Here is a 20986-nt window from a genome sequence, read left to right on the forward strand (position 1 = left end):
CTAACCCCCTTATTTTAAAAAAAGAGAAAATGAAAGCCCAGATTTGATAAAGATTACACACATCCACACAGGTAACTTAGTGGTAGAACCAAAATTTGGGATTAGTTACTCCTAGCTAAGAGGTCTTTTCACACCTCTGCAGGAGCTGTGATCTAACTCTTTAGGTTAAAGTATAGAACTGTGACAGTTATTCCTTTTCCAAGGTGTTAGTTTTCTGATGATTCTGTAATCATTGCTTCTTACTTAAGAGGTGAAATTTAAAACTGCAATGGATGGTTTTCAGATTTGCTGTCATAGGGACCTCAGCAGCTACTTTCAGAAGATTACAGCTGAGAAGCTGGCCTTTGTTCTCAGTCCTTAATCACTTCTCTCTTTTGATGGATTTGAAACACAGCAATACAGATGAAATAATACCAGTAAAAGTGCTTGGGAATTTAAGAAGATATTGCAAATATGTCACAGCACGGGGGTCTTGAATTTCACTTTCTATATCGTATACTAAGTTCAAGTATCCTGCTCCAAGTGTGGCCAAACATGCAAATATTTGCTTTCTGAGTAATTTGCCCTAATGACTTTGAAGCATTTTTGAGAAACAGTGGTGACATTGTTCCGCCCTGGCAGAAAACATGTCCCTTGTTATGTCCACAGAGATCCCAGTAGTCTGCAGGCACATTATTAAGACATGGGTGCTGCACAGTATTTGCTAATCTTGCCTTCTGTGTGACACAATGTTAGGTATATAGGCTGTTACACCACCCAAGCCTTTGTGACAAACCTGTCAGGCGCCACTCTTAGTTAAGCGCTAGGGGTAAAACTGGAAATGTTTTAACTTCTGAAGTAATGCCCTCTTCTGTGGACCCTTCTCCTCCTTGGTTTTGATCAGGCTGATAGCATTCAGACCATTGGCAAAGTTGGGAGTGATCACAAATGTGAAAGCTGTTCATTGCAAGTTATGTTTTCGTAGCTATCATATCTTCCAGGTCGATAATTTAAATCTGTTCAGCCAGAAAAGAGAAAATTTCAGCAATCACAGGAGCACAAGCGGTGTGTGCCTGTCTTTCCTCTGCTCATTCTTCTTTAGGCATTCAACTTTAGCAGTGAGATTTTAGTACCACTATGGGGTGTATTTTGGGCAGCCCAAATGATAGGAGCATGGATGTTATCTTCAACAAGCATGAAGTTTCTCTACTAGGGAAAGAATGAGAAGATTTCCCTGGGATGAAGGGAGAGAAGGGTAGAAGACTGATGGCTAGTCACTGAGAAAAAGCATCTTCTAAGAGTTGTCAACATGTTTCTTTGTTGGTTTATAATTCAGTGTACTTTTAGACTTTTTTTTCTCTTGTAACAAAGCACTACAAATTACTTTCTAGGAAAATACACCCCAAACAATGTGAATATTTTTCCAAACACTAAAAGGGGTGTTTATTGCAAATCTGGAAATAAAATTAAAGATTTGTTATGCTTAAAGTGTTTATAATTTTCAAATCTGTTACTGTTAATGTGTAAAAGGAGACGTTTAGGTCAGTGTAGGCCAGTTAAATATTGATATTGTGCTCCTATTTGGGGCTACCTTTTATTCATTTACTTAACAAACATTTAATACTCCTGTGTGTGTTTTACTTCTGTGAGAAGGTCAGTGAGAGAGATGAGGCATTTTATGTAAAAAGACAAGAGCTGATAGTAGTCTCAACTTTATTCAAAAAGATAGAACAAATTAAGAGACTAACAGAGGTGTCATTAAGACTTCCAGGGGAAAGTGAATTTTAAGATGAGTTTTGAAAAAGACAGTGAACTTGTACTGGTAGAGGAAGGGAGATGCATGCTTGGCTGAAAGAGAAGCAAAAGACACAGTGGTAGAATGGGTAATGTATTAACGCAACAGAAACACGCCAGGAAACAATTCATGCTGTTAAAGCCCTGTAGAAGTATTTATGAAGCACCTAGGAACATCTTTCCCAATCCGGAGTGGTTAAATATTTCTTTTATATGTATAAGTACAGCTCAATGAGAGGGGGAGGCTAGAGAGAATTTTCAGGATTTGCTTCCAATTTTTAAGTTGCATGATTTTATATCAAAAGACTGTTAAATTTCTTGTTTTAAAAATAGTCAACTTACTAATTCTAAATGTGTGTAAATGTAAACAGTTGGTGAGATATTGGTTTCTATTTTGAATAAAATAGTTCATATATAGTCAAGAAGAAGCAGCTGTCTTGAGACTTTGTAAGGCATTATACGGCTTTATGAACCTTCTTCTAGAGAAGATAGGAAAAATTAAAACATATCCTTTTGGTAGAGTTTGTAACCACATCATTAAACATCATAGCTTACTGAATTCCTACAGTACATGGTTCAAAGTATATGGAACGTTTGATGAAAAATTACCACATTATACAAAATCATTAGTTTAGTCTATAAGAATAATTCAGGCAACTTGGAAGGCTTTGCTTGATACATCTCAGCTACCAGTCTAATCTCGTTACTGATATTGAAGCTCCATCTTTTTTAATACTTTCACTCAAATCTTTAATATCTTAAATGTTTAGACTATGCTCCTCTTTAATGTGAATGGAGAAATCATCTCCACCCCTCCATTGTTGTCCTAATATTGTTGGTTCAGTCAATTAATTTTTTTAGAAAGGTTTAAACAATATCTTCACCTATAGCTGAAAGGTAAAAATAATTTCACTGAATGCTGATAATGCCTTAAATACTGACGTGTAGGGCTCCAATATTTAGTAACATACCCTAGGCTCGTAACTCTGGGATAAAGAGTTATTCAAAACAGGATTGGTAAAAAAGCATTGTGGGGCTCTTGTGGAAATCAACAATCCAAAAGTGCCAATTGCAAATTTGAGTTCATAGGGCTTTGGACAGCAATATAGAGTGATGGACTCTTTCAGGAATGCTGTTTTTAACAAAAAAATGACAAAGCATTTTTACTTTTTTCAAAAAATGACAAATTGAAAGGTGAGTTCTATCAAATGTAATGTGGTTAATTCCTAAGTATTGATATCTTCTACTTCCTGTTTTCCCCAAATGATCGCTTTCATTTCAGTACATTTCTTAAACATTTAATATTTAATATGTAACATATGGGTGGATGATACAATAATTAAGTCTGGACCCTACCAGTGAAGAGTTTAAAACCTATTTGGAAGAGGAAATATGCACACACAAAACAAATAACAAATGAAGAAGTACAGGACTATTAAAATAATTAGATATATAATGTTGTAGAGGAAATTCAATGGGGGAATGAAGTTCAACCCATAATAGTCTATAACAAAGTCTTGATTTTTAAAAGTATCATAATTGGCTTCAAAAATCTATGGTGTGGGGAGAGAGAAGGCTAAGTGAACGAAGTGAGAGAGTGGCATTGACATATATACACTACCAAATGTAAAACAGATAGCTAGTGGGAAGCAGCTGCATAGCACAGGGAGATCCGCTCGGTGGTTTGTGACCACCTAGAAGGGTGGGATAGGGAGGGTGGGAGGGAGAGGCAAGAGGGAGGGGATATGGGGATATATGTATACGTATAGCTGATTCACTTTGTTATACAGCAGAAACTAACACAACAGTGTAAAGTAATTATACTCCAATAAAGATGTTAAAAAAATCTATGGTGTGTTTGCTGTGCTCATCTCAGTGGGAAACAATTTCTTTCAAAATCTGTAATATGGTTTCAAAGATAGTATGTATCATATTGAAAGCCATTCTTTTTTTTTTTCCCCTCCCCTTGAAAGCCATTCTTGATTATCTATTGTAAAGCTGAGGGAAACATTTTCAAAATAGTAAAAATTAAAAAGAATTATAAATGAAGCAAAATGTTTGTTCTTACTGGAATACTCATGAATAATGAAAAACCGTGGATAACTTATTAAATTTAAAACATCCATACTGGTGTAAAATGAGCCATTTTGATTGATGTGTTTCCAGTGAATTTTAAATGCTGCAAGGATGGCTAATTGTTTTCTGTAAATGATTATGAAAAAGAAATCTGTAAGCCAAGTGAATCCTTCTTGGTTTAAGCAATCACAAAAGTAAGTTTTACCTGTTATGCTGGTGAAGCGAGGTCATTAGCAACTTTAGTGTTCTTTGTGAATAGGAAGACCGAGAGGGGGAAAATCAAAGACATTCATTGAGTAATGCAAAAATTCTCCTATGTAGAGACATTTTACACAGCAGGAACTCAGTCCATGTGTAAAGGAGGCTGCTTGCAATGGTGAAAAACAAAACAACACTGCCCCCTCCCCTGCTCCCCCCCTGGCCTCGCCCCCCCTCACTCCATTGACATGCATAGCTGGCCTGGTAGGTGTAAAAATAGACTGGCAGAGCCTGAATTGGAAATGGTCACTGAAGGCAGCCTGCAGTTGCTCGGGTTTTGAGTTCTCTCTGACACCAGCAAGCCAGCCAGCAGATGGGGAGAACTGGTGAGGGGCGTGTAGGGGAATTGAGCAGAGGAACCCAGGATCGTCTGGATGAATCGGCCACGTTAGTGTCCCCCTGGGGGCCCTGGACAGAGCACAGAGGGCAAGGACGGCCCCACTGACAGCAGGAACCGTAGAACTGAGATGGGTAATGCAGCTCTCTGCCCGTCTTGTCATGCGGATAAGAGTGTAAGAGCACAGGGACACTTGCAGGAATTGGACAAAACCCCAGACTACTACGGCTGTAACAGCGAGGACACCAAAGAACTTGGGGTGCGGGTAAGTTCTAAGTCACAGACTGGAGGAGAGGAGGTTGGTGGCCCAAGAATCAACATTGGACCTCATTGGTTAAAACTCTAAACTTCCTGGAAGGAAGTTGACAGAATAAAACCAATGTGATCAAACCAGCTGACTGCCTCTGATTCAGTGGCCTGCTGCTGTTTCCTCTTCGTGTTCTGCAATGTTCATGTTTGTTCCTTCTGAGCTGGTTTTAGCTATGAACTGACATTTGGGAATAAGCAAGGATGCCGTCTCTTTAATTAAGTTTTGTCCAAAGCTGAACATATATTTTATTATGGAGTGACTTGCAGCAATATTGCAGAGATTCACTTACATTTTCAGGCTGTTAAATTATTTTGCCTGTTTATATATTCATAGTTCATTTTTCATTAGGATTAAAAAGCACGTACTAACTTCCCAGTTTCAGCCTATAAAGGCGTTCTTCTAATATTTAACTAACTACAGTGAAAAGCCCTTTAAATACTGTTCTGATTATGATGATAATATTTTGTGCAGAGGCCTAAAAGTCGAGCCATCAAATACCTAAATTGACTTTCAGACTTTAATAATTCATAGTCATGGTATGTTTCTTAAAATGATTACAAAGGCTTATTGTGATTTTTTTTGGGGGGGGAGGGCCAAAAATCTTTCTGAAATATTTTGATTTTCCTATTTGCTGGAGGATAAAGTTTATCTTTGATCTGTCAGATGCAGGAATTTGACCTTATTGCAAGTCATATATTTCAGAGCGTAGCCATGAAACTAAGATAAGGAAGATTTCTGAATCAGAGAAACATACTCTGTACTTTGAAGTGTGTGCCTGATATTTCCAGGAGTGCGGACTTTGAGGTGACTCCCTACTCTCTTTGGCTTTTACTCTGAGCTGGATGAATTTCATAATTTCGTAGCATTGAAATTCTGTCAGACCACAGTGAAACTGAAAGAGAAACTAAGAACTTACCAGTAAGAACAACGTGCAGAGCCAGTGTTTCCAGATAGCTGCAGTGAAAAGAAAGTCTGTCAGCACTGTAGTGCAAATGAGGACGGTGCTTCCCGAATTGGAAAGAAGCCACCCCAGGCAAGAGATTAAGCAAAAAGGTGGGGAGGGAGGACACCTGCCTTAACAACCACACCGCCCAGGTTTGTGACCAGGGGCTGTTGCAGTTCTCTTTCTGGGTTATGGTTTTATGGTTTAAATTATCCACATCCACCAGCAGCATCATTCGGGATTTCTGAGCGGTCAAGTGCAATTTCTGGACTGAAGGGGCGAAAAAAGGTGAACTTTTGGGTAACTGTTTAGTAGCTCTACAAGCTTGCTTAGTTGCAGTATATGAATATATTCTCCAAGAAGTGGCTACCTTGCTTAAAAGGTAGTTTCTAGGAATTTTTTTCATTAATTTAACATTGAGACCATTCTTTAAAATGTTAGTTAATAATTCCCTCAATATTTTTAAGCTACACAAGTGTATTCCCTGTTTTCACCTCTTAAAAACCATTAAGAAAAATGTAAAGCATGAAAATAAATTAGAGGTGCTTTAAAAATTAAATATAAAATCCTATTTTTAAAACATAGAGAACAGAAGTGATGATATTTTGATGCACTGATAGGTTCTTCTGGGTAAAGAAGAGCAAGATTTAGCGTGATTTTTAGATCCAAGGGCTGAAATAAGAAATTCATTCAAAACTTTCGAGTTCAGAAAATGATTAAAAACGTTTTAAGAAGAAATAATCAATAGCGATATCATTCCCTTGTTAAAATCCTCCTATCCATTTTAATATAGATATTAGCCCTGAAAAAAATTTGAGTTGATATTTAAAAATTTACTACAATCTGATTTCTCTGAATTAAATAATATAACCTGCTGATCATTGAATAATCTCTTCTGTCAAAGGTTTTATGGACAGGAGCATATAATGATTGTTGTGACATGGAAAGGTATGGTAGAAGTGGAAATGCACCCGTTGCCTACTTTCTGAAGTGATATTTTACTCAGGATTTCACCACTTTAGACATGGGCAAAAAAAAAGCTAATACCAAAGATGACAAGCAAAATACGTGGTTCTATCTAGCTTTAAGTTTCCCAAATTTAAGAAATCCATCATCTTTCTTTACTTTTAAATGGGTACTGTAAGACTGAAGCCACTCACTCCTTACATCATCTAGATGCATTTCATAATTAGTCCCTTTTCATCATTCATGCTTGTCATTATTAATGATTAAGTTAAGAGGTTCAGAACTTACTAACTTTTATTTTTATAATAATCTTTTTTTGGGGGAAAAACAGAAACACAGGTCCTTAGCATTTTTTTTTCTTCTGGAAATTAACTTAGAAATGTTTCATAGAGTTTATTGTGTATGGGGGACAAAAATTTCAACTAAATAAATTTCCAGGTTTATTCATAATCGGAACTAAACTCATGGAAAAAAAATATAAATTTAAAGTTCTAAAACTGCTGGGCTTTATGTAAATTTATACTTCATTCTTTTCTATAAGTTTTATTTAGAATTTTGAATAGTCTGACATTTGTTTGTATATATAAGTATAGCAATGAGGAATAAATCAGTTACCAGGAATTGTTGAAAGTAAGTGAACAAAAATAATTTCTTCTAGAACCATATTATGGTATGTGCATATTTGAAATTCCACTTAATAGGCTTATACATTTTTTATAAGATAAAAAAATCAGGCAATAATTATTTCCAGATATGTTACATAATTAAACCCAGAAATTATACCACAAAAAAGTAGAAAATGAAACTAAATATTATTGTGGCAATATAATAATTTCCTAAGTTTTAAAGTAACTTTAAAAGATTATAGCAGGACTTCCCTGGTGGCACAGTGGACTCTGCACTCCCAATGCAGGGGGCCCAGGTTTGATCCCTGGTCAGGGGACTGGATCCCACATGCATGCTGCAACTAAGAGTTCACATGCTGCAACTAAAGAGCCCGTGTTCCGCAACTAAGGAGCCAGGAAGCCAAAACTAAGGAATCCTGGAGCTGCAACTAAGGAGCCCGCCTGCTGCCACTAAGACCTGGCACAACCAAAGTAAATAAATACATATTAAAAAAAAAAAGATTATAGCAAAAATGATGAACAGCTAATATACCACAAAATTTTAAAAGTTCTATAACTGGACAAATAATATTTTATAATGTGTATTCAAATTAATACTTAAATTCTAGAGCCAAGTCCAGCAAACTCTTTCTGTAAAGGGTCCGAGAGTGGATGTTATAGGCTTTGTGGGCACGTGGTCTCTGTTGCTGCTTCTCAGCCCTGTTGGTTGTAGAGCAAATGCAGCCTTAGACAGTAGGGCAACAAATCGACCTGGCTGTTTTCCAACAATTGCTAATTTTTCTATTATTAAATTTTTGATTGCTAAATTTTTCAGTCACTAAATATTAATTTTAGTATTCTTTTCCTATTTTGTAAAGATATACATTAAAACAATAATAAAATATTCTGTTAACAAAAATATAAAATATAATAATATTCAGTCTTAGAAGAGGGTGTTGAGACTGGTAGACGTTCCAGGGTATGCTGTAAATTTTTCTAAATATTTGGAAAGCAATTTGGAAATACATTTCAAACTAGTTACAGTGTCTCTTTTTCATTTTGCTGGTGCAGCCAGGACTCTAGTAGCAGGGAGATATTTGCATGGAGAAAAAGAGTAGGCAAACCTTCAGGGCAGACTCTCACCCCCGACCACAGATAAAGAACTACACTGGACTCCAACCCCTGTGTTGTGAGTATTCCCAAGTCCATCCCTCCCTTCACTCAAACTTTGAGGGCACGAGAGAACTCTACTCCCAGAGAGACCTTATTCCAAATCTACTGAGAAAAAAATGTCTGCCTTCCTAATGAAGATGTAAGGCTTATGAGCCTATGTTAGGGTTTTCCTCTGAAATGTGGTTGCCTCTTACATTAGTCCTTAAAGGACTCCAAGATCTGCTATTATCACAATCAGCTTGACAGTTCCAAAAAGAGGAAGCATGTGGGGTAGTAGAGAGTTGAGAACAAAATTCAGCTGTACTAAAATTCTTATTCAGAGTAAGTCCTAGTGATATTTCTAAATATTTCTGTTGATCACAGAAGGGAAAACTGCATGATCTCTCAGATACCTTTTCCTTTTCCTTTTTACAGATGATGGGTATATATATTCCAGTTTTACTTATGAAAGAAGAAGCTCTCAGAGATGCTTTATAGATTTTGTCCTGGATTCTCAGGGGAGCTCTGTCTGGGACATGAGTCCGCAAAGCCATGCAAGGGCTAAGCGGGCTCCAGAGAGGCGGCTTCTTGACCATGCTTTGGTAAAGTGCAGACTAGAACAGCGTCAGGAATAGATCTTCATTTCTTGTTCTTCTTGGCTTGTATTTTTGTCATGGCATCATTTATAGATTTGCATGTTGGTCTAAGTGTTCTTTATATTTGTCTTGCATTGAGATCATGTACTTTTCACTGTAGTTTCTTTTTTTTTTTAACATCTTTATTGGACTATAATTGCTTTACAATGGTGTGTTAGTTTCTGCTTTATAACAAAGCGAATCAGTTATATATATATACATATGTTCCCATATCTCTTCCCTCTTGTGTCTCCCTCCCTCCCACCCTCCCTATCCCACCCCTCTAGGTGGTCACAAAGCACCGAGCTGATCTCCCTGGGCTATGTGGCTGTTTCCCACTAGCTATCTATTTTACGTTTGGTAGTTGGTAGTGTATATATGAGGATATGGGGAGGGGGAAGGGTAAGCTGTGACAAAGTGAGAGAGTGGCATGGACATATATTCACTGTAGTTTCTTTACCATATCAGATTAATTTGCTTTGTCCCAAGAGCAAAACCATAAATGTGACACTTCATCACAAATATTACTTAGATTATCTGTCCTAGATGACTTTTAAATTGTTATCCTCCTTGTTTTACCAGTTTTTTTCTCAGAGATTTTTATTTTCTTGTTTCATTTATTTAAACATTTTTTCAGTTATAGTAAAAAATTTTTATCTTCTTTATTTCAGCCTTCTTGTTATTGTATACATTTTCTTGTGACCTTAGCCCATAGGCATTGAATTCTGGTGTTTTTGTGAAAACAATTTAGTACTTTTCTGCTGTGCTGAATCAAAAGGTAGTAAGTCAACCAGCAAATATTTATTGAGCTAGGTATCGATCTAAATGCTGGACATATGTGGATGAGACAGAGTAGGGGGAGACAAACATTAAACTTGCATAGGGAGGTGGGGGGAGTGTGCTGCCCAGCTGAGGTAGGAATGTGCCGGGTGAGTTCAAGGGACAAAAAGGCATGGCTGCAGCATTGTGAACAGAGAAGAAAGGGGCTGGCAATGAGGTCTGAGAGGCAGGCACAGGCCTACCTTGGCAGAAGTTTAGATTTCTTTCTAAATGTAGTGGGCCTTGGTAAAGGACTTTGGATTTCATTCAAAGTACAGTGGGAAACCTCTGGAGGGTTTTAGAGAAATAGGAGAACCTCATTTATGCTTCAAAAGATCTTTCTCTCGTGTGAGCTTTCTCCTCCTCCCTCCCTCTCTGTGCCTCTGTCTCTATCTCTCTCTGTCTCTGTCTCTCTATCTCTGCTTGGTGGAGAATGGATTGTAAATTCCATCAAGGGAGGCCAACTTAAGCTGTCCCAGAAACCCCTGAGGTGAACGATGACGTAGGATTAAATTAGGGTGTTAACAGTGGTGGTGAGAGAAGTGATCAGATTCCAGATGTATTTTTGTTTTTATTGAAGGATTGTTTTGGCTCTTGAAAGAAAGAGAAGGGCTTAAGCAACTGGGTACAAGATGGTGCTATTTACTAAGGTGGAGTGGTGTGTGTGTGTGTGTGTGTGTGTGTGTGTGTGTGTGTGTGTGTGTGTGTGAAAGAGAGATGGTTCCCTATCTATGAAGCACACAGTATGTCAAGAGAGTTAAACTTTTCTTCAATTTTGAGTTCTAAGAGGATAGAAATAAGAGACTTTAAATGATACTGTGAACATTATCTTTGGTAGCCTTTTTTATAGCTGTTATAAGAAAACTTTCTCCCTATAGTTTTGTTATTAACCCTAAAAAGGTCCAAGAGTATGCTGAAAATCATTCTGGTAAAGCATTTTTAAAAATATAAAATGATATAGAGCATGGTTATGTAACTTTTGGATAATTTATCTAAAGATAAATATTGAAAGAACATAAGATATGGCTTCTATCGTCTAGGAACTTTCAATCTAGTTTTAGAAGCAGGACTTACCCACATGTAATTAATTAACTATTAAAGTCAATAGGAGAGTAGGTGGCAGTGTGAGTGATGAAATGAGTACCTAAAAGATGACAAGGAAGAAGAGGAACGGTACAGGTCATACATACTGTTTTGGGAATGTCTCATGGACAGGGCTGAGATTCAGCTAGTATGGAGCAGAACAGCTGTACCAATTGTTTATACTTTGAAATGATTCCATGCAGAGTAATTAAATAGCCGCTTCTATGAGCCCACCAAGCTGCTCCTTCTACTGTGGCTACCTGGAGCCCATCCTTAGGATTCCCCAGTCCACTTACAACCCCCAAATGAACAAATAGAAGAATGATGCCTGGACCAGCTAGGGGCCTCCAGGACCACCTTCCTCCAGTGCTACAGACAGTGTCCATTGTGATTGGCTGGTGTGTGAACTGTACCAGTTGTTAAATATTTTGAACATCCATTCTTCTAATGGAGAAGTTAGAGCCTGTAGTAGATTTTTTAAAAATTTTTAATTTTTTTATTGAAGTTAGGTTGTGGTTTGCGTATCAGAAGCTCCACTCCCTTTGCAGTGCCTAACCAAGCACCTAGTACCTAACAGATGCTCAATAAATATTTTTGGAAAACTTGAATAAATTAATGACTAAGAAACCACCGAAGATAGTGAATCTAGTTGTGGGCATTTTCCAGCTGCAGGTGACAAGGCTGTGAAATTTGAAAAAGTGATAGAGATACAAAAGGCATTTCTAAAAATATTTAAAGAACCTGGAAAAACTAAGAATTAAAACTAAGAAGATTTAATTATAACCTTCTGCTCAAAAAAAAATGTACCCTACTGCAAGTGCACACACATTACTGCTGTGAAATATTAATTGTATAAAACATATTTACTATAATAATTCCTTGAATTATTATGCAATCTCTATATGAAATTGTACATAAAATGCAATAGATGCCTTTCAATGAAATATTACACTGTGATAAGAGGAATTATTATTATAATATAAACAATCAATATCTAATACTATTTCCATTATATTTTCCTTATGAGGTTCATCCAAACCAAACATAATTTGAAATATGTAATAATTTTAAGTCTTTCTTCTGTATTTAATAACATTGGTTTTACTGGATATACAGTGGCTTTTTCAGGGTCACAGGTATGGTAGAGCTGAGAATACTCTGTGGAGAGAGAGCTGTCTTTTCAACCATGTTTTGCTTCCTCCCCACACAGACATCTGCTGTTTCTTACCCACTTTCAGTTGCTGGTTTGGATTGAATGCCTTCTTAATGGGTGAAACTTAAAATTTATTTTGCCATAAGAAATAGCTACTGGTTCCTTCATTTTCATTTAAAGGCTTCTCTTTGAAATTTGGGGCATATTATATTACATTTCATTGTCAGACTTTTAAGAGTTTGACTTTTCAAAGCTTACATTCATGTCATATTTGTATGGGCTTATGTGACTATAGTAAAACTGTTTTGTGCCTTTCTTTAAAATTTGCTTATAAGGTGTAAAAAATACTACAACGATCATCGGAAGTATAATCATTTCAATGGCATCTTTGAGCTAATGAATTGTATCTAAAACCTATGTGAAAGCCAGGTGTTGAATAGTAGAGATTGTGAGTTGAAAAGTGTTTTTGATGAATTATAAATGTTGCTGACATATTATTTTAAAATTTGGATTTTTTTGTACTCTTTACCTACCTCAGTTATCAATGAGTTCCAAAAGGGGGCTTTGAAGCATAATCTTATGTTCTACTTGACACCATAGCGCTTTCTCTATCTAGTATAACAACTCTATTAAATAAACATATCATGTACTTAAAATTAAATATCTAAGGTTGTTAATTTGTCTAATGAGGAATTCTCACTTTATCACGGAAAAGATGGCTCCAGGCAGAAATAATGTGTTAAAACTACGGTTGAAGTCTCTTCAGACTTGCTGCATTAGAATCATATCTTTCTGGATTGTTTAGCCTTCTGAAGGAAATTAGTTAGAAAGCATGTACTAAGACATCTAGTAAAACAGAAGGACATAGGAAAATTTGTGGCTCTTTTCTTTTTGAAAACCACTGGTCGTCACATATAATTTTTTCTTTAGATTTACAAAAGGAAAAACTCCTTTTTCAGAAGTAAAAGACATTCAACAGTTTTCTGTTAGTAAGGTGTATGTTTCACAAAATTGTCCATATGTCTATAATACATAATTATTTCTTTAAAAACTGGCTTATCATATTCAGCTTCTTATGCATTCTTTTTTTTTTTTTTTTTTGCGGTACGCGGGCCTCTCACTGTTGTGGCGTCTCCCGTTGCGGAGCACAGGCTCCGGACGCGCAGGCTCAGCGGCCATGGCTCACGGGCCCAGCCGCTCCCGGACCGGGGCACGAACCCGTGTCCCCTGCATCGGCAGGAGGACTGTCAACCACTGCGCCACCGGGGAAGCCCTATGCATTCTTACATCATACATTCTGACTGCCTAAATGATCGAGGATGACATCAGGGATAAAGTGTTTTGGGTTGTGTAACAAATACATAGAATGAAAGGTCTCGTTAATCCCTTATGTCATCACCTTCCAAAGTGTGTTCCATGAACTGCCCACATCAGAAGAATCACCTGGGGTGTTTTAAAGTGATGTAGCTTGCTGAGCTCTACTCCAGACCTCCAGAATTAGAATCTCTGAGGTGGGAGCTGAGAATATTTATTTAACAAGATTAAGCATGATCTCTAAGTAACCCTTAAGTGCATTATTGTATGATAACCACTGCTTTATGTTCTAAGAGGTTGACTTTACTGAAGAAATGGGGCTGAATATGTAACAACTGCACATAAGGGCATAAGAGTATTAAAACCCTTCACATTATATTAAATTTCTTCTAATCCAGGTTAATTCAACTGATTGCCAAATTCTGTTTACTGGCAATTAAAGACACCAAGACCACACAGGACACGTGGGGACGGAGGCTGCTCTGCCAGCAAATGGGGCCTCCTACGGTCCAATGCATTATCACAGTAAGAAGGGGTCTGCATTGTATCGCAATGTAATTTTAAATCACAGTACTTAAAGTAAATTTAAGCTCCACTTCCTAAAACTAATAATTGCTGTACGCCTATATAGAGTCCTTTCATTGTTTAAGCTTGTAAACTCTCATCAGAAATCTAGGCGCTAACAACATAAAATGTTGTTATGAAAATGTGTCTCCCAGTTTTTTAAAAATCAGAATTTCATTCCACCATTGAGCAGCTAGCTTGAACAGTAAGATTGTTCTGAATGATTTGATCCTTTCTTGGAATTGAAGTCCAGTACGATTTCCTGACTGAATTCCGCACTTCTGCCTAAAAAGTCATGCAGCATGTGAGAGATGATTAACAAAGTTCTTTTGGCCTCATTAAAATTTCTTAGTACATCAACTAATGTGAGGTGTCAAATATTCACTCCGTATATTTTCAGTTTAAAAAATTATATATGCATTTCTAAAAGACCTGTAAAATTAAGTATTAAATCAGTTTCTTTCACGAAAGTAAATAATGAATTCTACTGTCTACGTGCTCTTTCTTTCTTTCGTTCTTTCTTTTGTTATATAATATATAAATACAGATTAAAGAATCAGTCTTTTCTTTGGTGTTGATTTGTGTAAACTCACCAATTAATTATTTGAAGAATTAAACAGTGATCCAGATGGACATGTCAACTTTCATTTCTATTTAAAATGTGACCCAAGCATTTAGAGCTACGTGTTAGACCCTAGCCATAACACTGTCAGCCAAGTTATTGATACTGGGCTGCTTTCTGGTCTACCCCTAACCACTTGATTTTGCATTGAGACTAGATCTATTCTATTCAAGATCGACAGTTGACTTAGATGTGGAAAATAGCAGGAGAATAAAAAATAAAGAAAATAAATAAATAAATGAAATGTGGAAATGTAGGGGAGGTTCTATATTAATTAGTAATAATAATAGCTATCATTTATTGAGCCCCTATTATTTGCCAGGTTCTGTAATGGTCCTCCACATACCATTTACATATATAAATTTCATTTACTCCTTATGATAACTCTGTGAATCAAGTATTAAAATTTACTTTTATTGAGTGTCTGCTATTCCACTGTACTCTTCTTAGGGATTTTTACATATAATATCTAATTTAGTCCATATAATCCTATACATTTTATAGACAAGTAAACTGAGGCTTATTTGAGTTCAGTACTTTGCTCATGGTCACACAACTCATGGTAAGTGATAGAACCAGGATTGCAAAGATAGATTTTTCCTTTCTTCTTTCGTTCTCTTCTCTTGTGATTTGATGACTATCTTTAGTGTTATGTTTAGATTCCTTTTTCTTTTTTGTGTGTGTACTTGTTATAGATTTTTGGGTTTTGGTTACCATGAGAATTTTTTTAATAGCAGTCTATACATATACATGATTGTTTTAAGTTGCTGATCTCTTACTTTCAAATGCATTTTAAAAGCCCTGCATTTGTACTCTCCTTGAAAAAGTAGTTTGAAGCTCATTATATTAGACTAACTTTTCGAAGACAGAGAATGTAAAGAGGAGACATTAGGGGAAGTTAAATTGGGTTGAATGATTTTCAACAATTGAAAAAAATTGTCTGCTTGGAAAATTTCAAGTAAGATTGTCACTTATGCCCCATACCAAAACAAATTTCAGGTTACTAAAAGTTAAATGGAAAGAAAAGCAATTTTTTTTAAGCCAGAAGAAAATGAGAAGTATTTTATTGATTTCAGGGTTGGAAGGCATGAAAGCAATGGAATAAAAATCTAAATTTATACTTTTCAATTTATAGAATTTAAAACTTGTAAAAGTCAAAAAATATATTAAAGAGAAAATAACGAACTTGGAAAAGAGTTATCTTGTCTATATAGTTTTTAAAAATAAAAGAGACATTTGAAACTCTGAAAGGACAAAAAATGTTGACAAGTCAAAGAAGATAAAAATTGTAATAGACATTAAGTGTATGACTGAGCTTTTAAACTCTTCAAAAATGAAAAAGGTAAATCAAAACCGTTAAGATGGCATATCAATTGAGCAAAGCAAATTTGAGCATGTGATTAAGTTGAGACAGGCTCTTCCACAAACAGTTATGGTAGCATCTTTTGCTTCAGCCTCTCTCAAGGTTAGTTTTGCAATATTACAATATGTACCAATAATCTATATCCTTTGACATCATTATTCCACCCTCAGGAATTTAAACAATGAACACAATCAAGACAAGGACAAAGACTTATGTACAACAATGAAAACAAAGGCACTAGTTCTACAAATAATTAGGGAAAGCTAAAAACAATTGTAACCCATCTGTAAACTACTATATAAGATTTAGAATATCTTTCATGACTTCTGAATGCTGTAGGCAATACTTATTTGGCAATGTTAGTTTTTAAAAGTAGAAGACAGAGTATTATTATCCCAACTTTGTAAAAATATTATTTATATGCACAGATACAGTGTATGTGTAGAAAAATTCTAAAAGAAAATGCATCAAAATATGCAGTGTTAAGTTTGAGTAATGGGACTATGGCTGTTGGCTGATTTTTTAAAATTCATTTCTTAAATATTCTATGAGAATATGTATATGTTTTTATAATGATTCCCCTATGTTTTTTAAGAGAAGAGAGATTGTAAGAACCAAAAAGTGGCTAAAGAACCTAGAAAGTTTTATAGTTTTAGATAAATGCTCTGATGGAATATGTATTTCTGTATTCTTTAGGTTTCATAACAAATTATTATTTTATTTAATATTCTACACTTATTTAGCTTTTCAATTAATTTGGAGGAGAGGACTTTTTATGGGTACATTTTACTAAGATTTTACAGGGGAAATAAGATTTACTGTGATCATTTCTATAGGTGTAATCAACATTTAAATAGCAGGTGTGGTGATTAATTAAAAACAGCTGAGAGAGGTTCCATCCACCTTGGAAGCAGTCCAGGTTTAAATCCCACTCAGGAAAATATGTCCGTACGAGCTTGTAAAAGTCTGCATGCTGCTTTGAAAACAGAGGAACAAATGTTGTCTTTGAAGCCTACCGTGCTGTGGAGATTGATATTTTTTTTCTGTGCATGGTAGTAAAAATAATGGTGATGGAGACATTGCTCTAGATTCACTTGTCGAGTATAATATGCAATAATATTTTGAAGTAATGTAACTGAGTCCCTTAAAGTCACAACTCTTGGGTTAGCAACGTTAAAGAAAAGAAATCTTGGTAGTCCAGAGGTGTCAGTGGCAAATGTTCAAACTTTAGGCCCTACCCCTAGCCCAGGAAAGGGAATTGGGCATCAAGGGCAATCATAACATGATCACTGAGGCCAGGAATGTGAGTGCAGTAGTTTTTCCCCAGAACAGGAAGCAGCAGACACTTCTACAAATCATTCAACAGTGGAAAGGTATTTGGCATCTTTGGGTGGAGCTAGGGAAGTGGTACCACACGGTGGTATGATCATGGCCTCTGTAGTAAGACTGACTGGGTACCAGTTGCAGCTCTGACATTTATTACCAAATATCTGTGGACAAGTGCTTTAATCTCACTAAGCCTCAGTTTCTTCAATTGGGTGCTTTATGAGGATTAAATGAGACTATAAATGTTTTGACATACTACATTAATATTGTAGTAGTACGTACAATAGTACAAACTTTTTGACAAAAGGTACAAACTATTATTCATTCCTTCAAGAAGTTGAGCAGCCAGAGTGTATGCACCCAAAGCAAGCTGCATGTCATGGAGTCTCATGAGTAGATGAATGGCTTGAAAGAAAAAGCAAGTCTAGGTGGCATGTAAAATTCTAATACGGTGTATGTCATTTCATATTCTGTAAGAAAATATTTTTTAAATTTAAGTAAAAAAATCACTAAAACTACATAAATATAAACAAATCATGTAAAAATGATGAAAAATTGACTTGCTCAATGTGACTTTGACAATTATCTTCAAGCAAAATATAGTGAACAAAAGTGTAGCCACCCCAATCAAAACACATGTAATTAATTCTCTTACTTGAAATCATAACCAGAAGAGAAAGGCTTTACGTCAGGCTAAATTTTTATAATGATTACTTTACATAATTCATGCTAAATTAATAGTTACATCTATGAAAAGATATTATTAGTAGAGGGAACTCAATTGCTGAAATATGCCACAATTCTTATATGTGGGAAAAAGAAACCAAATAGAAGTGGAGCTTCTCCAACTATAAAGGACTGTACCTTGTAGGGATGCCACAGGATTTTAATATATACCCAAGTTCTCTTCAAGCTTCACATTATGTGCTGGGTTCTCATGTTAAACATTGTTAATCAGAAATGGCACAATCCAAACATCTTTTTTTTTAATTTTTATTTTTATAGAAGTATAGTTGATGTACAATATTATATAAATTACAGGTGTACAATACCATATAGTGATTCACAATTTTTAAAGTTTACACTCCATTTACAAATAAATTTATAAAATGTTGGCTATATTCCCTGTGCTGTACATTATATCCTTCTAGCTTATTTTACACATAATAGTTTCTCTTTATCCTCTACCCCAATTACCCCTCCTTCTTCCCTCTCCCCATTGGTAACCACTAGTTTGTTCTCTATATCTGTGAGTCTCCTTTTTTGTTATATTCACTAGTTTGTTGTATTTTTTAGATTCCATATATAAGTGATATCATACAGTATTTGTCTTTCTCTGTGTGACTTATTTCTCTGAGCATAATACCCTCCAAGTCTATCCATGTTGCTGCAAATGGCAAAATTTCATTCTTTTTTATGGCTGAGTAGTATTCCACTGTATGTATAAACCATGGCTTCTTTATCCATTCATCTGTTGATGTATACTTAGGTTGCTTCTATATCTTGGCAATTGTAAATAATGCTGCTATGAACATTGGGGTGCATGTATCTTTTCAAATTCATGTTTTTGGGGTTTTTTTCAGATATATGCCCAGGAGTGGAATTGTTGGGTCATATGGTAGCTCCATTTGTAGCTTTTTGAGAAACCTCTCTACAGTTTTCCACCATGGCTGCACCAATTTACATTCCCACCAACAGTATACAAGGGTTCTCTTTTCTCCACATTTTTGCCATTTGTTATTTGTGTTCTTTTATTCATTTTATTTTATTTGTGTTCTTTTTGATGAGAGCCATTCTGACAGGTGTGAGATGATATCTCACTGTGATTTTTTTTTTTTTTTTTTTTTTTGCGGTACGCGGGCCTCTCACTGCTGTGGCCTCTCCCAGTGTGGAGTACAGGCTCCAGACGCGCAGGCCCAGTGGCCATGGCTCACAGGCCCAGCTGCTCCGCGGTATGTGGAATACTCCCAGACCGGGGCACGAACCCGTGTCCCCTGCATCAGCAGGCGGACTCTCAACCACTGCGCCACCAGGGAAGCCCATCTCACTGTGATTTTGATTTGCATTTCCCTGATGATTAGTGATGTGTCGAGCATCTTTACATGTGCCTGTTGGTCATCTGCATTTCCTTTTTGGAAAAAAATGTCTATTCAGTTCTTTTACCCATTTTTTAATTGGGTTGTCTGGTTTTTTGATGTTGAGTTATATGAGCTCTGTATATATTTTGGATACTAACCCCTTATCAGTAATATCATTTGTAAATACATTCTGCCATTCAGTAGGTTGTCTTTTCATTTTGTTGATGGTTTCCTTTATTGTGCAAAAGCTTTTAAGTTTAATTAAGTCTCATTTGCTTATTTTTGCTTTTATTTCCTTTACTTTAGGAGACAGATCCAAAAAGATATTGCTACAATTTATGTCAAAGAGTGTTTTGCCTGTTTTCCTGTAGGAGTTTCATGGTTTCCAATCTTACATTTAGGATTTAGTGCCTTTTGAGTTTATTTTTGTATATGGTGTTAGAGAATGTTCTAATTTCTTTTCCATGTGGCTGTCCCGTTTTCCCAGCACCACTTATTGAAGAGTCTTTTCTCCATTGTATATTCTTGCCTCCTTTGTTGTAGATTAACTGACCATAAGTGTGTGGGTTTATTTCTGGGCTCTCTATTCTGTTCCATTGATCTATGTGTGTGTTTCCATGCCAGTATCAAACTGTTTTCATTACTGTAGCTTTGTAGTATAGTCTGAAGTCAGGGAGTATGATTCCCCCAGCTCTGTTATTCTTTCTCAAGATTGTTTGGGGGCTTCCCTGGTGGCGCAGTGGTTGAGAGTCCGCCTGCCGATGCAGGGGACACGGGTTCGTGCCCCGGTCCAGGAAGATCCCACATGCCGCAGAGCGGCTGGGCCCGTGAGCCATGACCACTGAGCCTGCGCGTCCGGAGCCTGTGCTCCGCAATGGGAGAGGCCACACAGTGAGAGGCCCGCGTACCACAAAAAAAAAAAAAAAAAAAAAGATTGTTTGGCTATTTGAGATCTCTTGTGTTTCCATACAAATTTTAAAATTATTTGTTCTTATTCTGTGAGAAATGCCATTGGTATTTTGATAGGAATTGCATTGAATATGTAGACTGCCTTGGGCAGTATGGTTATTTTAGCAATATTAATTTTTCCAGTCCAAGAACATGGTATATCTTTCCATCTATTTGTGTCATCTTCAATTTCTTTCATTAGTGTCTTAGAATTTTCTGAGTATAGGTCCTTTACCTCCTTAGGTAGGTTTATTCCTAGGTATTTTATTCTTTTTGATGTGATGGTAAATGGAATTGTTTCCTTAATTTCTCTTTCTGATATTTCATTGTTAATGTATCAAAATGCAACAATTTATGTATATTAATTTTGTACCTTGCAACTTTACCAAATTCATTGATGAACTCTAGTAGTTTTCTGGTGGCATCTTTAGGATTTTCTATATGTATGGTATCATGTCATCTGCAAACAGTGACAGTTTTACTTCTTCCTTTCCAATTTGGATTCATTTTAGTTTTTTCTTTTCTGATTGCTCTGCCTAGGACATCCAATACTATATTGAATAAAAGTGGTGAGAGTGGGTATCCTTGTCTTGTTCCTGATTAGAGGAAATGCTTTCAGCTTTTCACAATTGACTATGATGTTAGCTATGAGTTTTTCATA

The 20986-nt window shown here is 36.1% G+C and overlaps 1 protein-coding gene across 2 annotated transcripts in view; it reads left to right on the top strand.

Annotated features, from left to right (window-relative positions):
* The first annotated feature begins 4429 nt into the window (after positions 1 to 4429).
* ANK2 (ankyrin 2) overlaps positions 4430 to 20986 on the top strand; it is a 242161-nt gene continuing 225604 nt past the window's right edge. For both annotated transcript variants that reach the window (XM_060148618.1, XM_060148619.1), the window contains exon 1: positions 4430 to 4709. In XM_060148618.1, the coding sequence (XP_060004601.1) occupies positions 4575 to 4709 (135 nt within the window). In that variant the 5' untranslated portion in view covers positions 4430 to 4574. The remainder of the gene's footprint in view (positions 4710 to 20986) is intronic.

Source organism: Lagenorhynchus albirostris, chromosome 4 (genome assembly GCF_949774975.1).
Source record: "Lagenorhynchus albirostris chromosome 4, mLagAlb1.1, whole genome shotgun sequence".
Classification (NCBI taxonomy): Eukaryota; Metazoa; Chordata; class Mammalia; order Artiodactyla; family Delphinidae; genus Lagenorhynchus; species Lagenorhynchus albirostris.